This window comes from Atractosteus spatula, chromosome 6 (assembly GCF_055471065.1).
Source record: "Atractosteus spatula isolate fAtrSpa1 chromosome 6, fAtrSpa1.hap1, whole genome shotgun sequence".
In the NCBI taxonomy this organism is placed as follows: Eukaryota; Metazoa; Chordata; class Actinopteri; order Semionotiformes; family Lepisosteidae; genus Atractosteus; species Atractosteus spatula.
The window spans coordinates 38,674,485-38,689,487 of NC_142711.1; the positions used below are offsets into that span (position 1 = coordinate 38,674,485).

General features: G+C 36.9%; 1 protein-coding gene across 1 annotated transcript in view; it reads left to right on the top strand.

Moving 5' to 3' along the window:
* The first annotated feature begins 1,001 nt into the window (after positions 1 to 1,001).
* The window catches only part of ripk2 (receptor-interacting serine-threonine kinase 2), a 31,354-nt gene continuing 17,352 nt past the window's right edge, over positions 1,002 to 15,003 (top strand). Inside the window, exons 1-3 of the mRNA XM_088919134.1 lie at positions 1,002 to 1,758; positions 9,208 to 9,361; positions 10,148 to 10,303. Coding sequence (XP_088775260.1) covers positions 1,568 to 1,758; positions 9,208 to 9,361; positions 10,148 to 10,303 — 501 coding nt within the window. The 5' untranslated portion in view covers positions 1,002 to 1,567. The remainder of the gene's footprint in view (positions 1,759 to 9,207; positions 9,362 to 10,147; positions 10,304 to 15,003) is intronic.

Here is a 15,003-nt window from a genome sequence, read left to right on the forward strand (position 1 = left end):
CCCTCTCGTGGCAGCATTTAAATATACTAATTATACACTCCAACGTCAGTAAAGTCGAAAGTTGGAATTTCCTAAATATCATACGTAATGTTGTGCAATATGTCAGCCCGTTTAAAGGGAAAAAAACAAGTTCCATCTCGTTTTACAGCCTTAGGGTTTGTATGTCTGCAGTTCAAGAAAACGATTTTATAAAAAGGCACTTAAATAATTATTTTATTAATTTCTATCAATAAACTGTACGCAATGAAGCAGGCCTACACCAAAAACCACTGTATTCTATCACCCAGCTCCAAGAGCTGTTTTGCACCACAACACGCTGCCATCGTAACACCGGAACAAGCTGTCTGAACTCTCGGTCACAAGACAGGGCTGCCGTGAGATCCTGCAAATGAGCGGGTGCTGTAATATGCTAGCGGTCCGCTTCATGTGAAAGATGTACAGTATAATTAATGTGCCAACCGTAAATTAACGAGTCTAGTTATAAAACCCTTCTAGAATAAAATAATCTAGTGCCGTCTCTTCTAAGTGACAAAATGTACTGTACAGCTGTTTGTGACATTTGGAAACTAGTACGAGTTTGACCCAAGTGGGATGACAGTCTCGCTGTAATGAAACCACTTCGATATTGTAAAAATGAGCATATAAATTAACGCTTCTCACATGACACATACTGGAAACAAGATGAGAGGAGAAGACACGCACCATGTAAAATCAAGTGTTGGAACTGTCATTTCAGGAAAGTCGGTTATGATTATATAGCGCCTGCAAACCAAAACCCTCTTTAGTGCTGTTTATCATTTTTGCCGAAATGGCAACAGTGCGTTTCATGGCATGTGCTGAAACTCGGTAAAATGAGATCAAATTCTGCTTTTCAGTGGGCATAAGTCTAGAATCTGAATATGTCGACGCAAGGTATTGCGTGATGGTTTCTCGATTGTACGGTAATTTTTACGTTGTCAAACCCGGAAGATACTTGCTTAGGAAATAACCTGTAGGACAACTATGCAGCCTTGAGCTGTATAATACGTTCGTCCAAGCAGCTGGGAGGCATATTTTGTATGACGCGGTGTGCGTGGTTTAGAAATACACATCGCGAAGGCGCAAAAATGCAATAAATCGGTTAACATCGTTCGCCGCAGAAAACATAGGGGTAAAATAAATATAAAACACCACAACCCCCCAACCATGTCTGCCGATTTCATTACTTTTTCCGCTGAAGATACGACCACTTTGGGATTTGCACCTCACACCTGATTGCCTCGACGGTAATAAGAAGACCTGGCGGAAATGTGGAAAATATTGTGTTTCTGCGACGTCTGCTTATTTTAATTTTGTTTTTATTAATCACTGTATTAATTCGTGGAGTTGGACTGCTTTTTTTCTTGGTAGTTTACTTTAACTAAAACGTATTTGAGAAGAAAATGTAAAGGACCGTATTAGTATTTTTGTCTGAGGTCTTTTTACGAATCATACTCGGCTTTGTGCTGTAGTTTTCAATTCCGCTTCTCCTTATTGGGTTGCCCTCCTGTTTTTGAGGCCTTTGCATTTATATATTATTATTACTACCATGGAGCATTCGGGCTGCGTTAATATTTGCAGCCTGACCAGCACTTTGCCGGTCATCCCTTATCAGAAACTGACGGACTTGCATTACTTGAGCCGAGGCGGCTTCGGCACCGTGTTTAGAGCCCAGCACTCTGACTGGAGGACCACCGTGGCCATCAAGTGCCTCCAGCTGGACTCCCCGGTTGGAGAAAGGTGGGTTAACCGAGTCGTGAGCTTGGGGAAAACAACACGAACTATGAGGGCAGAAAAACAAATGCCATATTAGGCTATTGGGATGGTTTCGACGGTATGGCTTTTGAAGTGGCCTTAAAATGACCAGTATGGGCTACGTTTTCGCCACTGTCGAACAAATATTTTTTTTTCTTGCGAAGTTGATTTGTGTTTCTTATGTCTTTCTTGTCAATAGTTGTACCTATTTGACAGCCCACTGCTTCTTGACATTTTTTGTAATATTTCACACATTTGTTGTTGTACGGAAACACGGTAATTCGTGTAAAAATTCTCTAAATGTTTGGAGGCTACAATATGTGGTGAATAACGTTACTAGCCCATCTAGACCTCCACTTATCTAGCAGGCAGTGAGTTCGGATCTGATTTCTCAAAAAGGAGGAAAACACTACTGGTGCAGGATGCTCGGAGGTCCGTGGTCTAGGATAAGATTGGTGTAAATGCGAGAAAAAGTTTGTCACCAGTTTAAAGACAGTGACTAGCAGACCAGTCACGCTGAGCACGTGCGTCCAGTTGTTTGCTGTCAGTTCGATCGACAGAGTTCTTCTGTTGTCTGATGGCCATCAGAGGAAGTTGCCCGTTTAGGCAGCGAAAATTGGTTTAATCGATTTAAACTTTCATTTACAATTCATCCTGTGAATAGTAACAGTATTAAAGAAAGACATATTCTAAAGTAGCATTAATAGTTCTTGAAATACAGTGCTGCTTGAACGTATGTGAAGCCTTCAACTTTCATACGTTTTACCCAAATTATCTTTAAAATATTTTATCTGAACTCCAATATTTAATGACAGTACCCAAAATAACAGACAACAACAAAAACAGACAGACACATATATATTGTTTCATTATCTATTAAATGCTTATTTAACAGAAACTAAGTGATCCCTGTGTGCAAAGTTAATTCAATAAGCAATGTGGCACATCCTTTAACAGCTATGACAGTCACCAGATGTTTCCTATAGTTACTAATGCATCTGTTGCATCTGCTTTGAGGATTTTTTGCCTTAAAAAAACTTTTTCAGCTGCTACAGATTTGTTGGCTGTCTTGTTTTGTCTTGCTGTCTTGCTTCAGATCTTGCCACAACATTTGTATTGAGCTGAGATCTGGACTTCGCCATTCCAAAACACAAAAGGTCTTCTTAATGTATTTGGTAGATTTCCTGAAATGTTTAGGGTTATTGTCATGTCGTTGGACCCTTTTTTCAGCTCAACTTCAACTCATATCATATTATCAATATTTTGGTATGATTCTGACTTCATAGTTCCTTTAATGATCATGGGCCATCCTGGTTCATGGGCAGAAAAGCAGCCTCAAACCATGACACTCCTACCAGCGTGGATAAGGTTTTTTTGGTGGTAGGTCTTTGCTAAACATAGCATTTTTTGTTGCAGCCAAAAAGGTTAATTTTAGACTCATCTATCTAGAGACCATTCTTTGAAAAATCTACAGGGTCATTCAGACGGTCTTTTCAAAGACACACAGCTATGTTCTTTTTTTGAAAGCAGAGGTTTCTGTTGGCTTCCCTCCAATGAATGCCATTGCTATTCAGCTCGCATTGTATTGTTGAGGAATGAACATGGACATCAGCTGCAGTTGGAGAGGTCTGGAGATCCTTGGATGTGTTCCTGGGGTTCTTTTCCTGTATGATGTATGATGTGTGTCTTGTTGCTCTGTGGGGTCAATTTAAAGAACGTTCACATCTAGGTAGTGTTTACATCTAGGTGGAGTTACCATGGTCTTAAATGTCCTCCATTTGTAGATTAATAGTCTTACAGTAGACTGATGAAATTGCTATAGTTTTATAACCCTCTTGAGACTATTGAGCTCTAACAAAACTATTACTGAAGTCGTATGAGGTCTCTTTAGATCATGGCATGGTGTATTTCACTAAGTTTAGTATAATACAAAATACCATGATGTAAAGAGACCTCATGGGTAGTGAGTATGGGTAAGACCAGATTTACAGTGGAAGGCCTCCCAGACTTTGTCCTGGTGATTGGCTTTTTGATTGTTTAAATTGGTACCCAATTATTTATTCTTACCTTGATAACTGAGCTAATGAACCTTCGCTTACTTTTGCACATGCAGTAATTCGTATCTACCTATTTTTTTTCTATTACATGCATCAAGTAAGGACTAGTTTTGATTAAATGAGGATTTCATAGTAAAAATGTAACATTTAAAAAGTTGCACTAGGGCTTCACAAACTTTCAAGCATTATATATTCATTAAGTTATGTTATCAGTAATTGTCAGCAGGTTATTTGCATTTTATGAAGCCAGGTCAGTGTTATTTTGCATTTTGAAGATTAAGATTAGTGGAATAGACAGTACCTTTAGCAATCTTCCTCAGTATGTCGCTGTCCCCATTGGAGAGTATCTCTCCACCGTACTCATTTTGCTTTCAACAAATTGCAGTTATTAATGGAAGGCTGGGAGGAATAAAATGACAAGTCAGTCTCATACAGCTGTACCTAATCACCATCATCACCAAACTAGATATATAAACTGAAATCAAACTCCTCCTTTCACGTTCTTCTCGTGCATCCCTCCTCCACCTCATCTCCACCTTGCAGCTACTCCTTGGTTTACTCAGTCTAAATGAGGTTCAAGTCCTGTATCCAGGAGGCTACCCACTAACCAAGATGGTTGACCCAAACTTTTCTCACCAAGTAATCCAAGCATTCACAAATCATTCAATCCTTAGATGTTTTGTCCCTAGTGAACTACTGATTAATGTAAAACTGTAAAACATCTTGTTATTTATTCTACAGGGCATCTTCACCTGGTACAAAGAAATGTTTTAATAGCATAATATTATTCTAAAGATAATTGGAAACCCAGAATACATACAGTATACAGTATGTTTCAAGTTTCCTTAAATAATTGACCACCTTGCTATCAACATTTACCTTCTGTACAGTATAAATACAAAAGTGTTAGGGACAAGATTACAACAAGCTGTGGCTATGTATGTTTGTTGGGCTCAAGGGTTCACAAGAAAGCCACAGAATGTATGCCTCAAGAATGCCTCTTTAAATGTATTAGGGACCTGACATACTGTGTAAGATAATACTTTGGAAATTGAGTTAATCAGATCTTTCAGATTCATAGCTAAAATAATTATCTGTAGACAGTGGACGGGGAAAAAACCCTCTTTCTGTAGCATAGTGGTTACAAATGGTAAGGACAACAGCACGATTTGAAAAGCAGTTGTGAAAGGGCTGAGCAATCCGTTCATAAACACTTGGGGCTCCATTGAAAAAGTGGTCCAGGATATAAATGGCTCAGTGTATGTGTCCTTCATTTCAAAACCTTTATAACTTGTGTAATTTTAGGCTTAAAGGCTCTTAAAGGTTATGTACAGTTACTACTATTTTTGTGAATAGTAATGATAGAAATGTTTATTTTTTAAGCTATTTGATGATAAATATTCTGATGCCTTTAACGGAATACTTAATGTAAGCCACAGCATATACAGTACCTATTTTAATTCAATTTGCCTTTTTTATTTTCTGTAAACTGTAACAATACAAATATTGATTGGAAAATATTACAAAACACAAGCACAGCACTATCTCAGAGGTCTATTTGTGTGGAGTTTACATGTTCTCTATGTTTGCCCTGTAAGTTTTCATCAGATGCTCCAGTTTCCTCCGACCTGTCCCAGCAGAGAGCAACTGTATGCTGTCAGTCTTGCCTAGTACTCTTTCTTTCCAGATTAAATTCCAGTGTGGTCCAACCCTTACCAGGATAAACAACTAATTGGTAACGGTTCAAGGAAAACAGTCCATTGTTTTAAGTGAAGGTCTTCTTCTTTATCTCCAGAGTGAAAAGAAAAAAAATGTTATAAAGCCAAAAAGAAACAAATTGATTATGTGTGGGGGTGTAGGGTACATAAGTATTCTATTGTAAATGTTGCAGAGTGCCTAAAATTGTTCAAAAGCTTTTAGTTGAAAAAGGTGGTGTAGCTGTCCTTGGAATGAGGTTAGAAAATTTATTCTTTTCAGCCTGTTTTCATCTGAAGTAAGAAGAAAAAAATTATTTTTATTCCAAGCAGACTATACAAGGTAAAGTACTGTGACAGAGTTAAGCAGAAAGGATATAGACAGTTCTGTCTGTGAGAGGATGATAATTAATTCTATTTCTTTGATGTGGATAAAGCAGTCCATTCCACAGTCAATGAATGAAATGGGTAGCTTGAAAATATACCAGTAGGAAACCGGACTATTGTCTAGTGATAAGAGTTGTGAAATCCTAACACACTCTAGATACGTAAGGTTACACTAACTGTGCCTTAGTAGGTAAGACAGTGTAGGTATACAGTATATAGTGAGTATAACACTTCTTCTGGTACTGCACCCATTAACCAAATCAAAAAAGAATTACTTCTTTAATGCCTTCCAGAATTTTGACCTTTTTCTGGTACAATAAGATGTACAGTAATTTGCTTTAAATCCTCTTGATTTTGGTGGGGAAAAAACCTAACAGCACTGACTGTAATTATTTGAAGTTAATACAGTATGTGAGCACCACAGTGATGCAGTGGTTAACATTGCTGTATGTACCTCATAGCCCCGGTGCCCTGGGTTTAATTCCTGGAGTGCTTTCTCTGTGGATAGGTTAACTGGCTTCTGGGAAAATGAGCCCTGGTGTGAATGTGTCTTTGTCAGTGTCGAGATAAGCTCCTGTGTCCCCTACAACGCTGTCCTGGATGAAGAGGTTAGAAAATGGATGGATGTATCTACAAAGGGTTAAATAACCATAACTTATTCTAGCCCTTTTTCGAAATCAGTCAGATTACAGAGAGCGCCTTTGTCCCTGCATTGCTTTATTATGATAAATGTACAATTGTGCAGCTTACTATTCAGTAGTCAGCACACAGTTGTACTGTGTATATTTTCATTCATTCTTTATTTTAATGAATATAAGACCCATGGGTTTAGGGATGGCACTATCAAGAGAACCTATGAAACTCTCTTCTTTACTCAGTGTAGTTCAGGGCTTTACGGGGAATTCACAGAATTGTCCCAGGGAACTTCCTGTGAATTAGGTGGTTGAGTACTATTGCTTGGATCACATAAAGGAACACCATTAATAATCTAATCTCTACAGAACAATGTGTTACGATTTATGTGATTCCTAAGACAAGAGTTGAATTTATACTTTGTATTCAGACTTACACCTAGTTTGCAGGACTCTTTCACAGTAGTTTTATTTTTATGTTTCAGTATCGGGTTAGACATGGTCTTAAGGCAGGCCTGGTGTATCTGGCACAATGTGCAGTACAGTAGTTTGTTGAACTCTAAAATTCCTTTAACTATACAAATGTTAATTCTCTCATCCTTACTTTCAGGATCATGCAGATAGTTGCTGGCTTTACTAGATCATGCCAGGTTAATTGATCAGATAATTTATTTTATGTGGTGTTTCATAATCTGTGTGTAAGAATCTTCACGACAGAATGAGCTTTTATTCTCTAAAAGAAAATGAACACAGACCAGGATGAAAAAAAAATTACCTAGCACAAGATGGTAAGTTCCAGTTGTGCTGAAGCAAGATGTCTTGGAAAAAAGAAAATACGTTTTGATTTAGCCATTTTAATGTGCAACCTCGTATTCGGTTTTGTGTTTATTTGCTTTTCATTATTTGCATTACATTCCTTTTTCTCTTGTCAAATTGAATTCTACAGATCTTACAGGCCTATCAACCTGTATCGGTCATTTTTTGATGCTAAGTTTAATCTAAGGATCTCATCTTGAAAGAAGCAAGGGTATAAGCTTTAACAACATGGCTGGTTAGTAGATCCAAGATACCTATAGCCCTCTTTGTTATATTGTTTTCAAATTTACAGTGTATTCATCAGAAACTCTTGCTAATGATAACTGAATGGTAATTAGTTGTGAGGTACATCAGAACTCACCTCACCATCATTGTCTAGGGATGACTCCTACCAGCAGCTGTCTTAGTTCCTTATGCTAAAGGGACAATGGCATCTGTGAGCCTTACATACAGTAACATAAGAAATAAATGGAAGGAGGCCTTTCAGCCCATTTACTGTAGCTTTTTGATAATAGAATCTCATTTGGCCTTTCTTGAAACATGCTAGTGTATGAGCTTCAATAGCGTGCCTGCATAGCTTGTTCCATTCTCCCTCAATCCTTTGGGTAAAGAAGTGCCTCCTGTTTTCAGTCTTAAAAACTGGTTTGTGTTTCAGTTCTAAAAAAATCATTGTGTTAAATTTGTCAGTGACTTTGAGGATGTTGAATACTTTAAATAGCATCAGGTCCCCTCATAATGTTCTCTTTGCTAAACTAAAAAGGTTAAATTTCTTCAGCCTGTCAGTATAGGACATTCCCTTAAGTCCTGGTACTGTATGTTTCTGGACTCTGGAGTTCAGAGGATAAATATATTTTTTGTAACATTTTGAGACGTATTCTAAATTAGGCTTTACTATGGCATTATACAATTTTAACATAGCATCCCTTGAATTAAATTATGTACTTTTCGCTATATCTCCAAACATTTTGTTTACCGTTTTAATTGCTTCCCCACATTTTCTAGAAAATATAAATGGTTTGTCAACATAAATAGCTAAGTCTTTATCATACAGTAAGTATTCTTTTTTATCTCGGTGTTTCCCATTTTGTATTGTTACCTGCACACAACTTGTGTTCATTACACATCATCTGTCTGGTGTTTTCCCAGCTCTCTGTTGTATCCAAATGTTTTTGAATTTCATTTGCTGCTATTACAGTTTTAGCTAATCCTTCTCAGTACTGGGCCAGACATGGTCTTGAGGCAGGGTTGGTAAATCTGACACAATGTACAATCATTTCTTAAACTCCAAAAAACCTTTAACCATTCCCTCATCCTTACTTTCAGGATCATGCAGATGATCTGGAAATTTGTACTGAATTTAGTATCAGCCTAGCTCTATATAAAATGTCTTCCTGTTTTTCATTGTACAATAGTACTTTCTTTGGAAAAGTATCTCTGCAAATCGGGCAGTTGAGTGACTAATAACTTAATTCCCCATCATGTTATGACTGTATAACCCACATTGTTATAAAGTGCCTGCTATTTCATTGACAGCAGTTGTAAAATTAGTCTTAAAAGGCACGAGAAGTATGGGCAAATTCTGACAGATTAGTGTTTATCATTGTGATATCCATAGTGTGGCTACAGTAGCCAGGACCAAATCTAAAATAAGAGAATAGAATGCATTAATATATCTGTCATTATACAAAAGCATAATGTATTTATCACAGTTTATTTATAAGCTTTACAAATATACATATAAATATCAGGTTTTCTTAAAAAATATGTTCCTATTTTGCATCCGGTTCATAGGGAGTAGTTTTTATTAGTATGGTACTGAATTGATCTTTTTTCCCACCCTCTCCTCAGGGAAAGGAACTGCCTGTTGAAAGAAGCAGAGGTTCTCCACAAAGCCAGGTTCAACTACATCATCCAGATTTTTGGTGTTTGCAATGAGCCTGAATTCTTCTGCATTGTCACAGAGTTCATGAGCAATGGATCACTAGACCACCTTCTGCATGAGGTGTGTGAAGCCTTACATGGACCAACACAAATTTTATTATGTGTGATGTATATATATTATTTTGGGCATGTACACTTACAGCACAATTATGTGCTAAGTTACCACTTCAGCACTGAAGCCTGCACTTGTACTGGGACTATCCTTTTTTAAAGAAATAATAGACCTTGGTTTTCTAAATTCTGTTCTGAATACAAGTTGTAAAAGACGTTGTGGTTTCTTGAGCCCGGCTGTTATAAAGGTCTTTTCATAGTTATGTTTCTTGCCTTTGTATTAGGACCTGATCTGTTTTTGGAATCCTTGCATGATCTTTTGCATCTTAACCTTATCCTTAAAACACATTTGCTTTAGTCTGTTATTAGATTGGATTGATTGAGGAGCTAGTGGTTTCTATTATTGTTTGAAGTGCAAGTGTATTAGATTGTAAAATTCATTTGTTGGAAATCCCCTTAAACTCCCAACCCTTAGTTCCTCTTAGTCTCTAAGTGTTGTGTCATTAATAGCAAAGTGCATCCATCACAGTTGTGTGTCCAGACACTGTTTCGCTTTACATAGTGATTCATGTATTGCACCATCAGATTTTGATTGTCCTATTTCATAGTGACTTACATTCCACATTCACAGAACATATGTTATTCTAGGATGGGAAGCTCCAGTGGAATAAAGTGTTTTTTGGGAAACAGCGCTTCAATAATTAGTGGTTGATTTGCATGAATAGTTCCTGCATTCATGGACACAGTGTATTTTTGTCTCACAATTCAAGAGGGTGTGGGTTTCTATTTTCTGTAGAAAGATTTGTATCCAGTGCTTGCCTGGCCCTTGAGACTGCGGATTCTTTATGAGATTTCCCTGGGGGTCAACTTTCTGCATAACATGACCCCCCCATTACTCCACCATGACCTGAAGACTCAGAACATTCTGCTGGATGCTGAGTTCCATGTAAAGGTACTGTACAACACTTCCTGGGACTTTATTGCAGAAACTGTGAAAGCTTATGTTTAGTATTTTTTGGCACTGCAAGCACTGTAGTTAACAAAAAGTATAAATCCATGTTATCAGCATATATAAAAATTAATTTATTTCATGCTATTAGTTGTGTTGAACAGTTCTTGATGATTTATACAGTACGTTTTAGAGGAAATATGAGAGAAAGCCCTTAAGGCATTCTACAAGTTATGATTTATCATTTAAATATAATGTCTCAGTGTTTTTGATCATAGTCGTATTATACTTGTCTTGAACATCTCTCTATAGTGTCTTTTGGAAATGTGGACAGTTTTCAATTCCAACTAAATCATCCAAAGTGTTCATGACTGACTTCATAACCACTACTGCAGAACATAGTTGGTAGAAAAATGTATTTTGGGGTTTTTGTATTAATACTGTTCTTCTGAGAGCCAAAGATGATGTCCACAAGACTACAGAATTTGGCACACTCTTGTCTTTTTAGATCACTTTACATGATGTATAAAAACATTTAAATAAAATTTCTTAATATGTTGTATGTCTAGAGTTGGTATTTTCACAGCAAACAGATGTAATATATGTTATCCTGTCAGAGTCTATAACTTGAAAATTTACTCAAGGAAACGAGCATAGATACTGTATGTGCTGTTGATAAACTTTGAAATAACGTAAGTGTTGTAAGTTGGGTCTCTCATGAGATAAGTGAAGTGAACTTTATCATTGTTTCATGGCTGAAAAACTTGAAAAACTGAAAAAGTGAAAAACTTGCATAATATCACAGATTCAGAACTGTTTTTCAGTCTGTATATTAAAACTGTTATTAATATATTACATTAAGATATTTGCTTTATATGACAAAACTAAAATATTTCTTTAATAGGAAGAACATAGAGAGAGTTGGTTTATGCCTTTTTCTAACTTTTCAACCAATGTAATGCAATTCTTCAGTTCTTTCTTCGCTATTGTGCCATTGTGCATACTCCAGGTGTTGAGAACAGTGTTGCTAGGTGTTACGTTCTTAATCAGCCCAGTTACTTTCTGAATGCTTCCTAACAGTGCTCATGTATCTACATTGGCAACCAGCTAATGCTTTAAGTGGATTTTGAAGTAGATACAAAACGTTTCATGTCCACCCTTCATTGATGAGGTCTTTCCTGTCATCTAGGACCTACTACCACCTTGTTTACATTTTTCTTTCAAGTTTTGCTTTTTTTATGGAACTGTGTAACTTCATTATTGAGCTTTGTGTCATGCTGTTAACTCTTAATCTTTGATTTTTTTTCTAAATTCTAGGAATACCAATTTTTAGGATTCTATTTGATGAATAGTGGTTTGAGTTTATGGATTACCTACAAATCATATCATATGGAGTGTTCACTGCATATTCATTCCGTTTTTCAGTTATTCAGTTTTTCCTGGAGATGGCAGCCATTTTCTAAGGCATGTGGAATGTGAAGACAGTTACCTGCTTCTTTATGCAGTGCTGTGTCTGCCATTCTGACTATAGGTGTTACAGCACTCGCATAAATACATTTTTCCACCTTAAATGTGACCTTGCAACCAACAAAATTCCAAAGAAAAACAAATAGATAATTATTAGGAAAAACAATTGAAATTGAAAAGCCTACAACACCCCGGTTGCATAAGTGTGCACCCCCCCCCTCCCCCCCCAACTAATACTTTGTGGAATCATCTTTTGCATTTATTACAGCAATAAGTCTTTGTGACTAAGTCTCTATCAACTTTGCACACCTGGACTTTGCAATTTTATCCCACTCTTCCTTGCAACAAAGTTCAAGCTCCTGCATATTGCCAGAAGATCACCTGTGCAAAGCCCTCTTTAGGTCATTCCACAGGATTTCTATGGGATTGAGGTCTGGGCTCTGACCGGGCCATTCCTAGACTTTGATCTTCCTTTTCTGAAGCCATTCCTTGGTTGGATGTGTGCTTTGGGTCGTTATCATGTTGGAAGGTGAAATTCCTCTTCGTCTTCAGCTTTCTGACAGAGGCCAGCAGGTTTTGTGCCAAAATATCTTGATATTTGGAGCTAGTCATTATCTCATCTATCTTGACCAAAGCCCCTGTCCCAGCTGAAGAGAAGCAGTCCCAAAGCATGATGCTGCCACCACCATGCTTCACAGTAGGTATGGTGTTCTTTGAATGATGAGCTGTGTTGTCTTTGCACTAAACATATGTTTTAGAATTAAGACCAAAAAGTTCAACCTTTGTCTCATCAGACCATAAGACATCTTCCCACATGGTTATGGGTGATTGAATGTATTTTTTTGCAAAATTTAGACGGGTTTGGACGTTCTTTTTTGTGAGAAATGGCTTCCGTCTTGACACCCTACCACATAGCCACATGTGCAGAAAACGGGAGATTGTTGTCACATGCAAGGAGTGACCAGTACCTGCCAGAACTTCTTGCAGTTCCTTGAATGTTGTTCAAGGGAGGCTTGGTAGCCTCCCTCATACGTTTTCTCCTTGTCCTGTCATCAACTTTGGAGGGTCATCCTGATCTTGGCAATGTCCCTGTGGTGCCACATTTTCTCCACTTATTGATGATAGTCTTCACAGTGCTCCATGGTACATCCAATGCCTTTGATATTCTTTTATACCCCTCTCCTTATCAGTACCTTTCAACAATAAGATCCCATAGATGTTTTATCAGCTTCTTGCGGACCATGGCTTTCCCAGTAGGATGCAACCAAGATTGTTTCAAGGAAATCGTACAGGAACAGCTGATTTTTATTTGGGGTTAATCAGAATCACTTTCATTGATGGCAGGTGTATGCTACTTACCTTTGGACATGATTTTGAATGTGATTAGTTAACTCTGAGCACAGTTACAGCCCCCATTATAAAAGGGTGTGCACACTTATGAAACCGGGGTGTTGTAAGTTTTTTAATTTAAATTATTTTTCCTGATAATTATCCATTTGTTTTTCTCTTGAATTTTCTTGGTTGCAAGGTCACATTAAAGATGGAAAAATGTCTGACATGATTTATCTTGATTTCTGGCTCTACATCACACAACCCTGCAATTTCAATAAGGATGTGTAGACTTTTTATATCCATTGCATGTACAGTATGTCATTAAGAAACCTCTGGTGAGAGAACGCTGCAGACAGTCAGATACAGGTAATTAGCACTGTTCTAAGAAAATGAAGTAAGAATGGCAGTATATAAATGCAGGTCATTGTGAAATGAATTCAGATGCTTCTGGATTATATTTATTCAGGGAAGTGAATTTATATTATTATATTATTATAATATTATATTATTGACAAAAAGAGCATGCTTCTCTAGTATCCACTCTTTATTTCCCCGTTTCCCTGAATTAACTTATATTATCATAAGAAATTTTTACTTTGTACAAGAAGTTCTTTCATCCAGCTTACTTTTCATAGTGGAGGTGTACTCTACAGCTTATCCAGCCACAAAGATGATGAAAGTGAATATATGCAGTACTAAAAAATACATACAAAGAGGACATGATGCACTGAATACGAGTTAAATTCAGTTTAATTTAAATACATTATTCATCCCCAAATGTGGCAATTTAAGTAGAAAAAATATACAACATACAACATGTCAAAATAAAACTGGTAAAAAGACATGGTATCACAACATTTCTAAGAAAAATTAAGATAAACAAAAACAGCAAGTTCGTAACATGATTATGAAGTAACAAATTGCATGTGCATTATAAGGACTCTGTCCTATACTACAAGAGAAAATAATAAAAAGCCCATGAAATATTTAAGAAAGTATTGAAATACATGTACAGTACATTTGCAGAGTGGCTCTGTCCAATCCTTGTGAATCAACAGATAAAAGACAAAAAATACTTTCAATAAAATAGCAACAAAATGGTGACAGAATTCATTTTGTACTCCAAAGGAACTCTTTCTCAAACCATATACTGTAAGAAATTTATTCACAATGACATCAGTGTTCTCCATGAACTTGAGTTTATTATCAAACGCAGTGCCCAGGTATTTCTAACTATACTAGCAGACTCACCATGGATTATTGTTGGAATGATATTGCTTTGTTTTTTTAAATCAACAATCATTTCATTTGTGTTTGACACATTCATAGTGAGGTAAGAAATATTACAACAGTTGACAGATTCGTCCAGAATAGGTCCATGTGTTTGTCCAAGCTCTGAGAGGAGACTGACACACTGTCATCAGCAAACATGGTGACAAAATGGTTTTCATAGTTGCTCCAACAGTCATCAGTATACAGTATAACATGAAAAGGGGAGGAGAAACAAAGCAGCCTTGTGGTGAACCAGTAAAAGTACAAACAGGGTCACATGCCAACCCATTAGTAACTATATTTTGGGTTCTCTTAGTCAGGAAACTAATAATCCATATGATAAGCTGAAGGTCCACTTTGAAAAGTAAGATAAATTATTCAACTAAAATGTGGGGCTTCTTTGTATTAAAGGCTGATGAAAAATCAGCGAAGAGGAGTCTATAGCAGATAAAACTTTTTCTACTCTAAATGTTTCTAAAGAACATCTAGTAGAAAAAAGTCAGCATCATTAACTGCTCTTCCAGGATGGTAGGCAAACTTGGAAGGGGTCTAGATCTGACTCGTATTGTAGCCACAATATGTGACTTGACTGTTTTTTCAAAAGTTTTCACCTCTAATGGAGATAGAGCTAT